This window comes from Lepidothrix coronata, unplaced genomic scaffold, assembly GCF_001604755.1.
Source record: "Lepidothrix coronata isolate B3197 unplaced genomic scaffold, Lepidothrix_coronata-1.0 Scaffold29, whole genome shotgun sequence".
NCBI classification, from domain to species: Eukaryota; Metazoa; Chordata; class Aves; order Passeriformes; family Pipridae; genus Lepidothrix; species Lepidothrix coronata.
Genome location: NW_016690209.1, coordinates 6,397,006 through 6,411,736, shown reverse-complemented (window position 1 = coordinate 6,411,736; position 14,731 = coordinate 6,397,006). Strand labels below are relative to the sequence as shown.

Genomic DNA, 14,731 nt, shown 5'->3' with positions numbered 1-14,731 from the left:
TCCCCGTGTCCGTGTGTGTGTCCCCGTGTCCCCGTGTCCGTGTGTGTGTCCCCGTGTCCCCGTGTCCGTGTGTGTGTCCCCGTGTCCCAGTGTCCGTGTGTGTCCCGGTGTCCGCGTGCTCTCCTTCCCCCCCGCATGCGCGAGCGCCGCGCGCGCAGGGCGCCCCCCGGCGGTGGCGCAGGCGCCCTGCAGGCGGGGGCGGAGGCGCTGTCGGTCCTCCCGGCCGCCAGGGGGCGGGAGCGCGGGGCTGGGGCGGCGGCGCTGGCGCGGGGCGGGCCGGGCCGGGGCGGCGGCGGCACCGAGCGGGCGGCACCGGGCGGGCGGCGCGGCCATGGAGGCGCCCTCCGTGCCCTCGGTACCCTCCGTACCGGCCACCGCGGGCCGCGGGCCCATCAAAGGCATCCTGAAGAAGAGTGGCAGCAAGGCAACGTCGGCGGGAGCGGCCCTCGGGGCGCGGCGGGCCAACCTGGCCTGCGACGAGGACGAGCACGGGTGAGGCCCCGGCGGTGGGGGCGGCGGCGCGTCCCCGCGGGGCCTCCCTCCATCCCTCTCGCCCTCCCTCCGGCCGTCCCGCTTGTCCGGGGTCCCGCGGAGCGGGGTCAGCCGAGGGCGTCTCCAGCCGGGGCTCTGCGCTGCCCGGGTGGTGTCGGGGGCATCAGGGGGTCCATCCGGTGCCCCCGTGCTGCGGCCGCCCGGGAGCTCGGCTCCATCGGCAGTGGGAGCACCTGCCGGGGCTGGAGCACCGCTGGGAGCGGAGGGATGCCGGGCTATGCTCCTGGGCGGAGGCGGGCGGTAACTGTGGCCGTGGCTCCTGCCGAGGAGTGGCACTTCCCTGCCGGTGTGGCAGCTCACAAAGGGCTTTACAGATGCTACGAGGGTAGTTCGCGCTTTGGGAAGTAATGCTTTGCCATGTGAGATTTACTCTCAGCCTTCTCAAAGGCAGCTCATGTAACCAGAAGCGTGTCCCTGGGGAGGGGACCTCTCCTGGGTTGAAGTGTCATCAAGATGTATTGAATCATACGTAAAGATCTCACACTTGAGAATGTGCACAGGCCGTGTGGTTTGTGATCTGACTGACATGAAAATCTTGGTTTAATTGTAACGTGCTGAGTTAGTCCAAATATGCAAGAAGTGGTCTTTAGCCGGCCAGCACCTGTCCTTGAGCAGCGAGAATTCCTGCACTTTTCCTGATGCACTCAGCATGTGCCTCCTAATGTTGCTCTGAGACTCCATCACATTATGGTGAGCAAGGTTTGACCTGAACTCTGTTTGTAAAATTGCTTTTGACATTTTTCTTTATGTGGGACCTAACTCCATATTGCCAGGAGAGAAATAATGATTAGAATAAAATGGACATGCAGGGTTTTTTCCTTTCTTTTTTTTTTTTCTTTTCCCGTTTTTTAGTTTTACTATTATGTAGCACAGGGTGTTCAGTACCACACCAGACATGAAGTACAGCTATTGGTAGCCTCTGTTTAATTTTCTACAGTTTCTTTTGTACCATGTTGAATGAGCAGGAATTGGAGTATGAACTGATGAGCATCTGGTGTATTGGTTATTGCACACAGTAATTTCTTGGGAAGCAGTTAGTGGGCAGGAGTCCAGCTTCTATTTCCTGTTTACCAATGTGAGTCAATAAAGTCAATTAGATTATTTCTGAAATTGCCTTGCAAGCTAAAGGATATTGGTTAAACCTGGCAGGCTGCATTAGGAGATTTCCAGGAAAGATCAGTACAGTGTATTTAAAGCTGGCTTGTGTGCAGTTATTATTTTTGATTGGCAAGCATCATCATATCAGTGTTTTTGTTTTTAAAAGAATGATAAATAGTACAGCTGTGATTTTCCTTGCAGTTTAAAAATTATTTAATAAATTCAGGTATCTTTTTTCTTCATGTACCTCTGTCAGCAGCCTCTCTGCTTATTTCCAGTACTGAAATTCAGTTCTGAATATCTTTTAAAAATAACTGCAGATGAAAGAGCTCATTGTGTCAGCTGTCATCTTTTAAAGATCCACGTTCAGTAGAGCTCTCATGGGCTTGCATCATTCTTGACCTTGCATTGCTGTCAGTGATGGTAACATTCTTTGGAAAACTTCCTTAATGAAAATATGATGCAAGATGGAAGCTTGAGAAATTGGGACACCCCTGGAACTGCATCCTGAGAGCTGAGATTGTGGTTTATTGGTAGATATGTTCTTGGCATTTCTCATGTGCAGTACTTTTTGCCTCCAGGCCCCTGTAAGAGCCTGTGAGCAATGGGATCTGATATTTTATGGAGTAACAGTGTGAGAGTGTGTGTGTCAAGCACCTGTGCTGGAAGAAATGAGCCTGCTATGGTAGGAGCGAGGAGTGAGGTGTTCCTTGAGTAACACTGCTGCTGAGACTTCTTGCCAGTCCAGGGTGTGGTGTCAAATGAAATTATTGTGTATTTTTAAAGATGTGAGAAAATACAAATGAGCACTTCTGAGATTTTGCAAATATGATTTTCCTGAGGAAGATTAGATTTCCTGTTTCCATATCTGAAGGGGTGTCAGGAGGCATTTCCCTGTCATAGTCCTGAGCTCTGTCATTAGTGTTACACTGTGCAGACATGCCTAAGCATGCAAAATTGGAGACAAACAAGGGAGATGTGGGTTTTTAGAGCGCTTAGTCACTCTCCTGTGATGGCTTTTTACATGCAGCAGAGAAATTACATGTTTGTCTCTTTGCCACTAATGATTTCTTTTTTCCCTAGCTGAACTTTAAGTTGTGCTTTGGGAGGAGTTCCACAGCCAAGGCTTTTAATGTTGGAATTTGAGTTTAAAGAAATGAGTGTGAAAAACTAAACCACTACGAACTTCTTCACTCTTTTATTTGTGAGTCGCTGCCTTGCTCGCTGTAGGCTGTCTGATTTCGAAGCAGCGAATACAAAGGGATTGTTCCAAGATTGCCAATATTATTGTCAAGTATTGAGCTGTGAGCCCAGGCAATAAACCTTGATGGACTCTGGGCAAATGAACACAAGGCCTGTGCTGGGAGTTGCTCCCATCTGTCATACTTCCTACTCAGCTGAGCTCTGTCTGTTTACAGGGGCCGTGTACCCTTGGCCAGCTGCCATGGCTCATAAAAACCCTCACTGTGCAACCGAGTGATCATCTTAGTTAGTCATAGGTGAACTTAGGTTTAACTGGTGATTTTTCGACTCCTAAATAGAAAGGTTTGAATGACTGGCATTCCTAGACCAGAGCTGCTGCTTTGTCATCAGGAAGCTCATGACTCCTGGCCCTGCCAGAGCCGCGATCGGCCTCACGTGTTGTCCGCTTAGGCTGCACAAAATGATTAAATAGACCTGAAGCCTCAAACATGAGAGCTTGGCATTGGTTACTGTATGCTGAGGGGATTAAGATCACTCAATTTGTATTCATTTTTGGAGTGTAAGTCTGTGGCATGTGGGATTCAGCATCAGCCCCCACATCTATTTTTTTTCTCTTCAGTTTTTTTCCTCCCACACTCTATTACGCAGTGCTCCCGTAAATGTAAAATTTTAGTTTGTGCTTATAAGTTTTTGTTTTACAGAGAGCATTCTGCTCAAGACTATTTGTGTTATTGAGATTGAATATATTTTTCAAGTTTGTTATTGGAACAGTCTGTTTAAACAAGAGTAGTTAAGTGGAAGTCTTCCAGCCAACTGTCCCTCCCCCCCAAAAAAACCCAACCACACCAAACCAAACAAAACCCCTACAAAACTCACGAAGTCCTGTAACATTTGCTTCTTAACTAATAATTTTCAACAGGAATATGTTAATTCATAAAGTAATACTAAATTGTGAAATTATTTTACTAGTCTGAAGTTAGATTTTTGGCTTAAGCTAAGGGAAAGACCACCTTATACGAAACTTGCAATAACCTTTTTTAGAGAAAATGTGGAACATGGTGGGTTTTGTTCATTTAACATTTTTTGTGGCTTTTAGATCAGTGGAGGGATGGCTCTTCCTCTGGCCACGAGACAGTTGCTTTCCTTGTGGCTTATATGTTTTGTCAGTGAGCAGTCAGTGTGGGTGAGCTTTTGTTTCTCCAAATACACATAAAATGGTACATTTTCTGGTTGACTGAGGAAATTCTAAATAATGTAACATCACTGGTGCCTGTCTGTGTAAAATGTGAAACTCCCTCGGCTTAATTACAGCAGTGAATCAGTTGGCTTATGATTCCAATTTAGAATTACAAGAGCAGTATTAATAACCAGCTTGTTCCGTGCTGCTTATTTTACTGCAGGGGGGGATTTGCTGGTTGGTATCGTTTATGTAACAAGTTTGCTAATAATCATAGCAGCTCCCTGAGCAGAGGTGAGCTGGAAGGTATTGGGTTCTGTTGAGGTCTTGTGGGGTGTAATAAGAGGAAGAATGCTTTGTTACAAGTTACTGTAAAATCCAGCAGTTCACAAGACAGTGATTGAACAAAACCAGTAGTTTCTGGATTATATGAACAAGAATACATTTATAGATCACTGAGTTTATCTGGCTATTATGACTTATTAGGGAAATTAAGTTGCACTGATAATTTGTCATGATATAAGTATCTATAGAACAGTATTTATTAGTCATACTTTGAACATGTCTGTGTGTCACAACAATATTCTTTGCACTTAGGATGTAGTGAAGATCAAAAAATGTTTTAAGCATTCTTTCTGTGGTCAAACAGCACTAATTGTTTTTAGAATATAAGAAAATTTAACTTTGTTTTCTTATTTCAGTAAAAAGTCCCAGAAGTGGGATGAAATGAACATCATAGCTACATACCACCCTGCAGGCAAAGATTATGGCTTGATGAAAATAGATGAACCAAGTACTCCTTATCACAGGTATGGTTGCTAAACTCCTGAGTGCAGCCAAGTGACGTCATAGTTTTACAGCAAAATTTACTTTGTGGGTGATGTAATATTTATTATGGCTGATTATCTGTGACTGTGCAGGCCTACTGAATATATGCAGTGTATTCAGATTTACAAAGCTGCTAAATAAAACTTATAGCTACTGAGGAGAACTATCTAAAAGGGCAAAGTCAATTTTAGAAGGTTTATGTCTAGCAGGTTTTAGGCTTTGAATGGAATAAATAAGTCTGACTTGTATTGATTTTATTTTTTTCAGTGCTAGAATCTAATGTTGTCATATAATTATTTAAAGTAGATTTGGAAAGCTTTTGAAGTACTAAAGCAGTCTTTTAATTGAAGGTTTTGACTGTTTTCTCAGCAAACTTTAAGCAGCAAATTACTAATAAAAGCTACTTTTTGTTTGCCCTCCAAGCATGGTAGGAGATGATGAGGATCCAGTGAGTGATTCAGAAGCAAATGAGCCCTTAAAAGCAGACGTGCTGAGTAAAAAGTGAGTATTGTCATAGAAAAAATTGACTAAATGTTATGATAATCTGCTCTTTCCTGGGGTACATTTTCTTTATGGAAAGCTGTTGCTGGTTTCTCCAGAAGTTTCATTTTTGCTGTTGTAAAATTAACTGGTTTTCAGTGTTTGATGGCGCCACTAGTAAAATTGCAGGTTGTTACTACATGAAAATATGCAAAAATAATGAACAAAGCAGTCTGTATGAGTGTTCTGAAATGCCATGTATCTGAAATAGTGAAAAACTTGCTGTTTCAGCATTTTGTATTGCATGATTTATGTAGACTGGCAGCTGCAGCTGAAGGTAAGGGACCCAAGATCATAGCAAGGCAAGAGGAAAGCAGTGAGGAGGAGGAAGAGGATGAAGAATTAACACCTGAGGAACGAGGTAGGCATAAGTTGTTTCCTGTGTTTTGCTTTGATTTTTTTTTTCCTACCAAATAGTTTCAGATTTTCAGTTAGAAATGTTTGGGAAGAAAAAGTACTATTAGAAAAATGTTGTGATTTGAAAATGAAGATAAATAGTCTTTGAACAAATATGCTGTTCGTTTCTAATCAGGACTGTTTGGTTTGGGATCTACATATAAACAGGAATTTGCTGTTGCTGGATGCCTTCTTGTATACAAGCTTCAGCTGTGGGAATTCCTGGTAAAAAAATCTAGAGTCCTCAGTGAAGTTCTTTTGGTTTGGGGGTGAGGGAGTAGTTCTTAATATGGACATATTTCAGGTAGGCTTAATTCAATGAGTACCACTGCAATTAAGATGCTACTAATTGCTTGCAAACATACAGATGCTATTTCTATTGTTTTCAAAGCAACTAGTAGGTGTATCCAGTAGGAAATCTACAGTTATTCCAAAGCAAATAGCACCTTTAATAGAGATGTGGTTTTGTGTTAACTTGAACTGGAGTGTTTTGAGGGAACGATCAAACAATACTTCTGAGGTTTCAGTCTTGCATTATCTAGCTGGTGCTTCTCAGATTTCCTGGTCCCAACTTTAAGCGTGTAACCCTGCTATTCTGAAGTAAGAAGAGAAACCAACAGTGTTTGGGCTGCCAATAAGCAAAGTTTATTTTAATTATAATGCATTATTGCTAGACCTGCTAATGTTTAGTATATGGAGCAGAGTTAGGCTTCAGGCCATGGGGAAAGTGGAAAATATTTTCTTCTACATGTGAAAAAAATATCTCTCATAACTGACCTTTGGTAGCTAGCCAGGAGTCAGGCCACATCTGCACAAGTTTGTCTTCTGTCCCACCAGTATGTCTCAGTTTGTCCTTAAGTTTACTTAGAAACAAGGCTTGTGAAACTTTGGAATTTTGTGTGCCGCTACCAGATGCTTCTCTTGGTTCAGACTTGTTCTTAGTTGCAAACAGGTTCTTTTAAAAGTGCTTCAGCCATTCCAGTCCATCAATTACTATCCTTTTTGTGAGTCAGACTCAATATAAGAACACTCCACTGCTTGAAGAAAATAATTTTAATTCAGTGATTGACTAAATAATGTTATTTTCAAGGTAGGAACAAATTTGATCTAGGAAGCAGTGAGTGCCTCTTTGAAGAAGAAATAGGTTGATTTTTCTTTTTAAGGGAAGAAATAAATATTTGCATTTGTTTGTTCACAGAGAAAAAGAAACAGTTTGAAATGAAGAGAAAAATGCACTACAATGAAGGAAGAAACATCAAACTGGCAAGACAGCTCATTGCAAAAGAACTACATGGTGAGGAAGAGGATGATGATGATGAGGATGAAGAGATGTCTGATGCTGCAGATGTGGAAACAATGAGTACAGAAGCTGCTGTACATGGTGAGCTACTGATTAATTAAAAAGCACGTGTAAGTACTGGTGTCTCTTTGAACTGTTGGGAAACAGTGAGCAATGCTGCACACTGTCTTGAGAGGGAGACTTGTAGCATGGAACACAAACAACCAGTGTTGATAAATAGCACGTAAGCTTTTGTTTGTTGTGACAAAACAGAAAAGCAAACATCTCTGCTTCCTACTGTTTCCCCAACATAACTGACTTTGAGCAGTGAAGTTGCCACCATCCTTTTTAAGGGAAAAGCTGTCTTGTACCCAGCATTAAAAGCTGTGGCCACACAGGAGAGCCTGGCTTTTTGTTGTGGGTCAGTTCCCATTCTGCTCCCAATCCATCCTAGAGCCAGCAACAGGAAACAACCATGAATGTTTCCTCTCCACTGAGACTGTATCTTAACTTCCTAAGGAAGAAAACTCTAATGTAAAACTGGTGTTAGGCCTTCAGTACAGACTTGTTCTTGAGCAGTAATGTTTATTTCTATAGTATGGGATAAGACTCTCAGTTTTGCTTTTAGTGCAGCTACTGGAAGAAAGTCTGGGACTTTTAGGTTGGAGCTGTTTCTGGAACCTGCTTCAGGGCTGTCTCTTCACAGGAAACTTATAAAACTATAGAGGCTGACATCTTCTCTTTCATCTTTAAGCTGCTCTCTGGGTGAAAAGGGTAAACTGTGTAATAAAAGTCTTAGATTTTTGTGGTGGTCTTCTGGTGAATAATTACAGTTCACTTCCCACCTGTGTGTGTAACAGCACTTTTAACAAGTTTTTGACATTAAGAAAACAGACATCTGTTGCTGATGGGCTGTGAAATCTGTAAGCCTCATTCATCTGCGGGTGGCAAAGCTATGAAATGTTAGCATGGTCTGCAGACTTGGGAAGATGCTGCATGGGTTTAACTTGGTTCACATGTGCTTTTCACAGCCATGTGAACTCGGACCTCTTCTAAAATTCATTTAAATTCCACGCAATAAAAAGATGATATGCAAAGTTGCATGTTTAAGTTCTGTGGATTGCACATTTTAGTCCCGTCATTTATTACAGGGGGACTAATGCCTTCACAATTGCTCTGAAAGGGTCATTTGGTTCATGTCTGAGACCCATTACTGGACTGACTTAATCCAGTAACTTAACATATGCCTTATAATGGCTAATTACTAGAACTTCACTCTCCAGGGGAAAGGAGGGCTCCAATAGGCAACCGTATGACCTTTCTCCATGGCTTGAAGCTGCCATCTCTCTGCACTCTGCTGTAAAACAGAGGCAACTCCGCTCCCCAGCTGCATTCGCCACTGGAAAGAAGGCACACCTTTGCAGCATTTTTCCATCTCTATTGTTGAAGTCCATTCCACCTTCCTCATAACCAGCTTCAGAGCCACAACTGGTAATTATCAATTTTAGACTGCTCACGGCTTATAAACTGTCTCCCAGTTTATCAACCCATTAACTAACTGGTTCACCTCCACACCATAGCATATAGAAATACTTTCCATTAACCTGATGTAGTTCTCAATTCTTCACTTTTCTATCATTCTGCTTAAACCTTGATGCTTCATTATCTCCTAATCTCTGTATCAATTCTCACAGCTTTTGGTCTCTGTCCTTGGATCAGTTCTTCTGAGGTTCAGTACTGGTCTCACTTCTGTAGCAGCTGGTGAACTGAATGTCCTCAAACGTTCCTACATTGCAATAAATGTTCAGCAACATAGCTGTGTTAATGTCAAAGTTTTACTGGAGTAACTTTTTTGAGATTACATCTATTTCTCTCTCTCTCATCTGTATTCTGAGAGCACAGAAGAATTTTCTTATTCATAAATGTCAATTAGAGCTATGGAACATTTCTCAAATAGATGGTTTTAACACTTGCTACTTGGGTTTTTTGCCCATCTCTGCTTTTGGTCATGCTGTGCTTTTGGTCACATTAAGCACTTGAGTATTTAAAACAGTATTTCAATTTGATTGTTTCCTTTGTGGAATTAGATCAAAATGCTATTAATATTCATGTTCCTGAGATTCCCTTGTTAGTACTGTAAGAGTATGGAAAGATTATTCACCTGGATAGCTTTCAAAGAGCTCTTTGACTTCAAATTGTGTTTTAAAGTGCTTTTGTATAGGAAAGGAGGGGTTGAGTGATGCAGGAGCTGATTTTTGCAATGGCTTGTATTGGCTTCCCTGACTAACAGCCCTGACACTTGCTTTTAATTGCAAAGGAAATGTCTTGGGGTTTCTGGTGTTGTATTGTAGCTACATTTTGATAAATCCTTCCATTTGACTTGAGTTCTTGGGAAGTTGTGGAGATCGTGAGGTGATGTGGCTACCACTCACCAATTAGGCCTGTCAGTCTATGTGAGTGGGAGCTGGAATGCAGTGTCTTTTTATTCCAACACAATAACATGATTTCTGTAGTACTGATGATTATTACAGGTAAAGACGTGACATAAGAGGCATTTCCTAGTGGTCTGTTGTGACTTTAGGGCTCCACTGGCTCCTGGGTTGTCTTTTAGGCAATTTGAGACCCTCTTCTCACTTGGAAGTTTTTTTGGTCTATGAAGATCCCTAAAAGGTTCTGTGCTTCCCTGATCTGATGTTCTTTTTTACCCTCTAATCCTGTCTGTTTTGTATTTGAGTAAAACTAACTCTTCTAATCTCTATACTCCCCTTTTGAAGAAGGGGCTAAAGTCTTAGGGCAGGTTTTTAAGAAGGCTCCTGTCAGACACTCCCAGGTTCACTAATCCAAGTTGCGCTTCTTGGTTACAGACTGAGGTTTCTTGCCGATCGAAATGAAGATGGCCAGTCCAGTCAGTGATGGTGAGAACTCTTCGTGTATTTTTGCCCGTCTCCATTGTGGCTGCTGAGTGTTCTAAATGGATGGGTCATTCCTTGCTTGCCTCGAGTAGCTGTACCTTATCCTATTCATATGGATTCTAGCAGCCAAGATTTTTTGTGGAAAAGGAAGTTGAAGTCGCAATAGACTGCGCGTGGCACGGGGATTGGAACTAGATGACCTTTAATGTTCCTTCCAACCCAAACCATACTATGATTCTGTGTTTGCTTGTTTCAACATTTCAGCTTCTCTGGCTACTCTCTGTTTATGACTCCATGAACAACATAAATAGACTTTGCCAGCAGAAGTGACCTTTGTTCCTCTCCATAAAAACTTTTCCTTTAGAAATTCTCTTTGAAATCACTGAAGGGAATATTCCTGATGTAGGTAAATTTAAGCATGATGATTGCCCTGCAGACCTGTCTTTACTTCTGCTGCAGAAGAGTATCAGGTAGAGGGTATTGTCTGTAGCAGTTTAATTGACAAGCAGTAAGACTATTGTTCTCTCTCTGATTCATTTAGCTGTGCTAACCCTGCTCAGAGAGTGCCCATCAGCTGAGCTGTCACTGACTGGGTGTGCCCTTTGGCCTTCGGTGGATACAGAATATGCTGTGTTTTCTTAACCAGGGCAAGCATTGCCCTAAAGATGATTTAAGGGAGAAGGCTGGGAGCACACAGCAATTGGTTCTGCTGGTTATAACTATGCTGTTTGCTTGTTAAACTGCACATTACCAAACCTAACTCATGCCCAAGCTTAACTGGTCTTTTAAAAAGATTATTATCATTTTGATGTGGTATTCTTTGATCTTTCTCTTCTGCCACTAATTTTTAGGCACATACATATATAGAGAGAGAGTGGGCTTTTTTGTATAAAAAGCACTAATAAGGAGTTTTCTCCAATTTATTGCTGTGCTTTGGCTCAAAACCATGAGTTAACAACTTCCTGAAAACACAACAGACTGTGCTCCTTCATGTATAAAGTTGGGGGGTTTTATTTCAAGTGTCTCACTGAATTGAAATTTGACATGGAAAGTACTGTGTTTGCTGGTGTTCAAGAACTTCATGTGACAGGTCTTAACTCCTGGGTTAAATCCTCCCAGTTCCAGGGGTGGTGCTCAGTGTGCTGAGCAGTGGTGTTGGCCACCTTTTCAGAGCGTGAGGGTAAAATAACTACTTTGAGTTTCTGCACTCTTAGACTAAAAGCTAATACATTGCTAAGATGTATTAGATGTATTGCTAAGATGTATTGCTTTGGAGAAGCAAAGATGATTTCAGGAGGATATTTATGTGTGTTTTGAAAATATTCAGTGAGTGTGAAGAATTATCTGTTTTTTTGTAATCTTTCTTACACAGCACATGTTACTCGTGACCAGCTGGAAAGTAGAGCACACAGCATAGAAGAAATCTGTCCAGAACTGTAACTGCTTGTCAAAGACACAAATATAAACATCGCTTCATGTTTTTTGCAATTAAGGCTCTTAAATGTTGAGAAGCATATCAGTTACAATGTTGTATTGCCAAGAATGTTAATTTTAGACTTGTCCATTAGGCAGAAAACACTGTCTAATTGATTTATTCTTGTGCCTAGTATTTCATGAAGAATACTGCTTCATAATCTGTTCAACCAGAATGGCATTCCCTGTATGTATAATGCTGATTATCTTGCGTGATGTACTGTTACTCTTGCTTCGAAACACTCACTGTCTTTCGGTTTTTCACTATTTATTTGAGAGTGTTCTAGATGTGGTGTCTCTTATCAAAAGGTTTGGGATTCAAGAGCCAAACGGTACAGCATAATATCACATTGACATGTGAGCTATTTATCAGATGTGTTAAGCAATTTAAAAAGGGATTATTTAAGTCCTACAACCTTTTTGTAAAGTGTTGACCTGTTAATCTAGATTTCAGTATGTTACTACCTGCACTTTCCCAGTCTGTAGAACAAGAGCTGTGTTATTTCTTAAGAGCGGTGTTTGGAATCAGTTGTTAGTTTCTGACTAAAGCAGTACTAACATCTGGTGGAGGGAACGATTTGACACTGGAAATGGCTGACTTGATCTTTGCATTTCACTGTCATTATCTCTTCCATCGGGACTGGCTGTTTTGTGGAGCTCTCTTTGGCTTATTGTGACAACATGGAAGTTTCCTCCAGCTTTTCTCTTAAAACCACATCCACCGTCACTCTTCTGGCTCATTTCAGACGTTTGGTTCTTTCCAGTTGCATGAACAGTGCTTGTGCTACTAGCACCTGAGGAAAAACACCCAGCCACAAGGAAATCCACATCAGGACTGTGAAGATGTGCTGAGCTTAGGCTCTGGCTGTTCTTTATTAAAGATAACTGCTGTTGATCTACTCATTTGGGGTTGGCAACCCCCATACTGAAAACCACTGGTCTGTATCTTCCTATGTCCATTGCAACTTAGAGCAACTGCTTTTATAAATGAAGGCTTTTTGGAAGACTAGAAGGGAAACTGCCTAATTCAAATACTTTGTTTACAGTGTGGTTATATAGCCCCCATAAAGAGGGATTCTGCACCTCCAAATTGCTGTAAGCAACTTCCCGCTGGGTGAAATTTGACTGGTGAATGTTTCGGTATTCAGAGTAGTTCCTGGGGTTTATTACACAAACAAAGTAATACACTTAAGCTTTAGCTTGGTTATGGAATACAGTGTATATCTTAATTTTGATCTGAATTTGATATGTTGCAAAAATCCATATAATTATATGGATCTATTTTAAAATGTCTTTTTCTCCACTGTATATGTGAAGTTTGAATAAAGGAATGAAAGTTATTTTACAGTTATATGCATTCTCAGGTGTGAGCTTTCCTGAAGTCCCAGAGAGACTGAGAGTGAATAAGGTGATAGGATGCTGTCCTTTGGAAGATTTATACAGGAATAATTCATTAGAATGGATGCATTGCCAAAGATACCTGGGAGTTGTGCTAACTGGGTGTTGTAGTGTGCCTTTCCCAACTATCTCCTCTCTTTAGTAGGTAACAGGGTAGTTAGTCAGCTGTGGGTTATTTAATCTTCTAAGGTCCTGAATCAGGATTAATAGCATCTTTTCACAAGAAAGACTTGAACTCTTGATTCAGGCCAGCGTGGTGATGCTAAGTTTTCAAGATGGATAATGCTATTTCTTCTTGCATCAAACACAGTCACTTCCATAGAAAAAACAGGGGTTAAGAGCAAGCATTTAGATACTTCTGACTCCTCAAGTAATTTATTTGAGCTTTAAATTTGGCTCGCAAGAATAGGATTTCAAAACTCTTAAGTTTGCTCCCTTTCCATAGCAGTTTCCAGTGTTCAGAGTGTTGTCTGCACTGAGCTGTGTTTCAGACCCTGTGCCAGGCACTGAGGTCCTGCTCGGCAAAGTCACGTCGCTTTCAGAGGGGTGTGGGTGGGTCGGGGGGTGACCAATGTGTGTGGGCAACAGATCTGTTCTGCGAGGCTGTACAACACGTTACCTGTACTTGGTGATAAGTACACGGGGGTACTTTGTACCTGCAGCACCAGCTCTTATCCAAGCTAATGTCCTGTCCTCCTTACCCACCCCCCGCCTTCTGTGTCCAAGACCATTTTGGTGCTCAGTGGGGCTTCTCTGTACCCTACAAGGTCTAGAAAGCATTTTGTTTAACAAACAAACTCTGCTAATTTCCAATAAAGACCCTTCCTGTAATGGCTTCCAAAGTCCCGAATGAAATGTAGCTTTGAGGGAGGTAGAGTACATAAATGCATGAAGATGGTTTTAAATTAACCTCAGAATGTATAGTAGGCCCTTTCATCAGTCAGATGATTTTGAGCTGAGTGATTTCCCTTTTTCCATGCCACCAAACCCCTAAGTTCTAGTTTGATGCCATTTTGAAACTTGTTTTAGTTTGGGGTTTTTTAAAGGCTTTGTTCTCTTCATTCTCCTCGGTGCTGGCAAAAATTCTGTTCTGCTGTTTCATCTTCCTCACCAGGAGTGCAAACCTGATGTCCCTGACACTGCTTTTAACTGAAAGGCGGGTTTACTTGGTTTTCTCCAGGCTTACACCTTCATGCATTTTAAAAGCTAAACCAGGCAAGTAGTTACAGATACTCTATATAGCTTTTTTTCCAAAGGGATGTCCGATTTCCCTCTGCTTGGGAAATATCAGTTATAGTTCCCTGCTGAAGGGACAAGAGAAGAAATGCCTTTTCTCTTTTTACATTGATGGGGATTTAGCTTGCATGCACATCTTAATCTTTAGGTGCGTATGGTAAAGGCTCATTTGTACAGTACAGAGTGGTACAAAGAGGAAACAAAAGATATACAGCCCTTACTAATGTGGACAGTGAGCTCCACAGCATCATAATTGTGAAGCTTCTTGCACAGGTTTGAGTCCTCAAGCTGCATCTTGTTTAGAGAGAGCATTTTCAATATGCTTCCAATAGGAAGATAACTTGCAAATAAGAGCCTTAACTCTGTCTATAAAGGTGTTTTTTTTTCTGTTCTTAAAGTTTCTTTCACACCAAGTTGTACACAGTTCGTGGAAACTGCAGATATTTTTTCCACTCTCTCATATTAAAGCTGTAAATCTTACCAGAACTCTTTGTTTCTGTAATATGCTTTTTTTGTGGTGTTAATTATGATGCCACCTCGCAAATGTAATTATTCTATTGGAAACCAGTGTTAAGTGTCACAACGTAAATAAAACCATTGTTTTCATTACTGCCTTATGGCACTAATACTAATCTATTG

At 41.6% G+C, this 14,731-nt stretch overlaps 1 protein-coding gene across 3 annotated transcripts; it reads left to right on the top strand.

Annotated features, from left to right (window-relative positions):
• Positions 1-298: 298 nt before the first annotated feature.
• On the top strand, positions 299-14,724 carry PPP1R2 (protein phosphatase 1 regulatory inhibitor subunit 2). Of its 3 annotated transcripts, XR_001874046.1 has the most exons (8): positions 299-492; positions 4,732-4,839; positions 5,282-5,359; positions 5,656-5,759; positions 6,993-7,175; positions 8,357-8,564; positions 9,938-9,988; positions 11,358-14,724. XR_001874046.1 is itself a non-coding variant. In XM_017810711.1 (7 exons), exons 1-6 carry the CDS (start codon positions 332-334, stop codon positions 9,940-9,942), a joined length of 639 nt encoding a protein of 212 aa, XP_017666200.1. In that variant the 5' UTR covers positions 303-331; the 3' UTR covers positions 9,943-9,988; positions 11,358-14,724. The 3 variants fall into 3 exon arrangements, 2 of the variants coding, with proteins under 2 accessions (XP_017666199.1, XP_017666200.1); XM_017810711.1 differs by lacking the exon at positions 8,357-8,564 and having other exon boundaries at positions 303-492; XM_017810710.1 differs by lacking the exons at positions 8,357-8,564; positions 9,938-9,988.
• Positions 14,725-14,731: the final 7 nt, after the last annotated feature.

Bases quoted from the DNA above. Each gene is read 5' to 3' on its own strand.
- PPP1R2 (XM_017810710.1), top strand. From the start codon at position 332: ATGGAGGCGCCCTCCGTGCCCTCGGTACCCTCCGTACCGGCCACCGCG. The intron at 5,760-6,992 runs GTAGGCATAAGT...GTTTGTTCACAG, and splicing joins ATTAACACCTGAGGAACGAG to AGAAAAAGAAACAGTTTGAA. The intron at 7,176-11,357 runs GTGAGCTACTGA...TTTCTTACACAG, and splicing joins TACAGAAGCTGCTGTACATG to CACATGTTACTCGTGACCAG.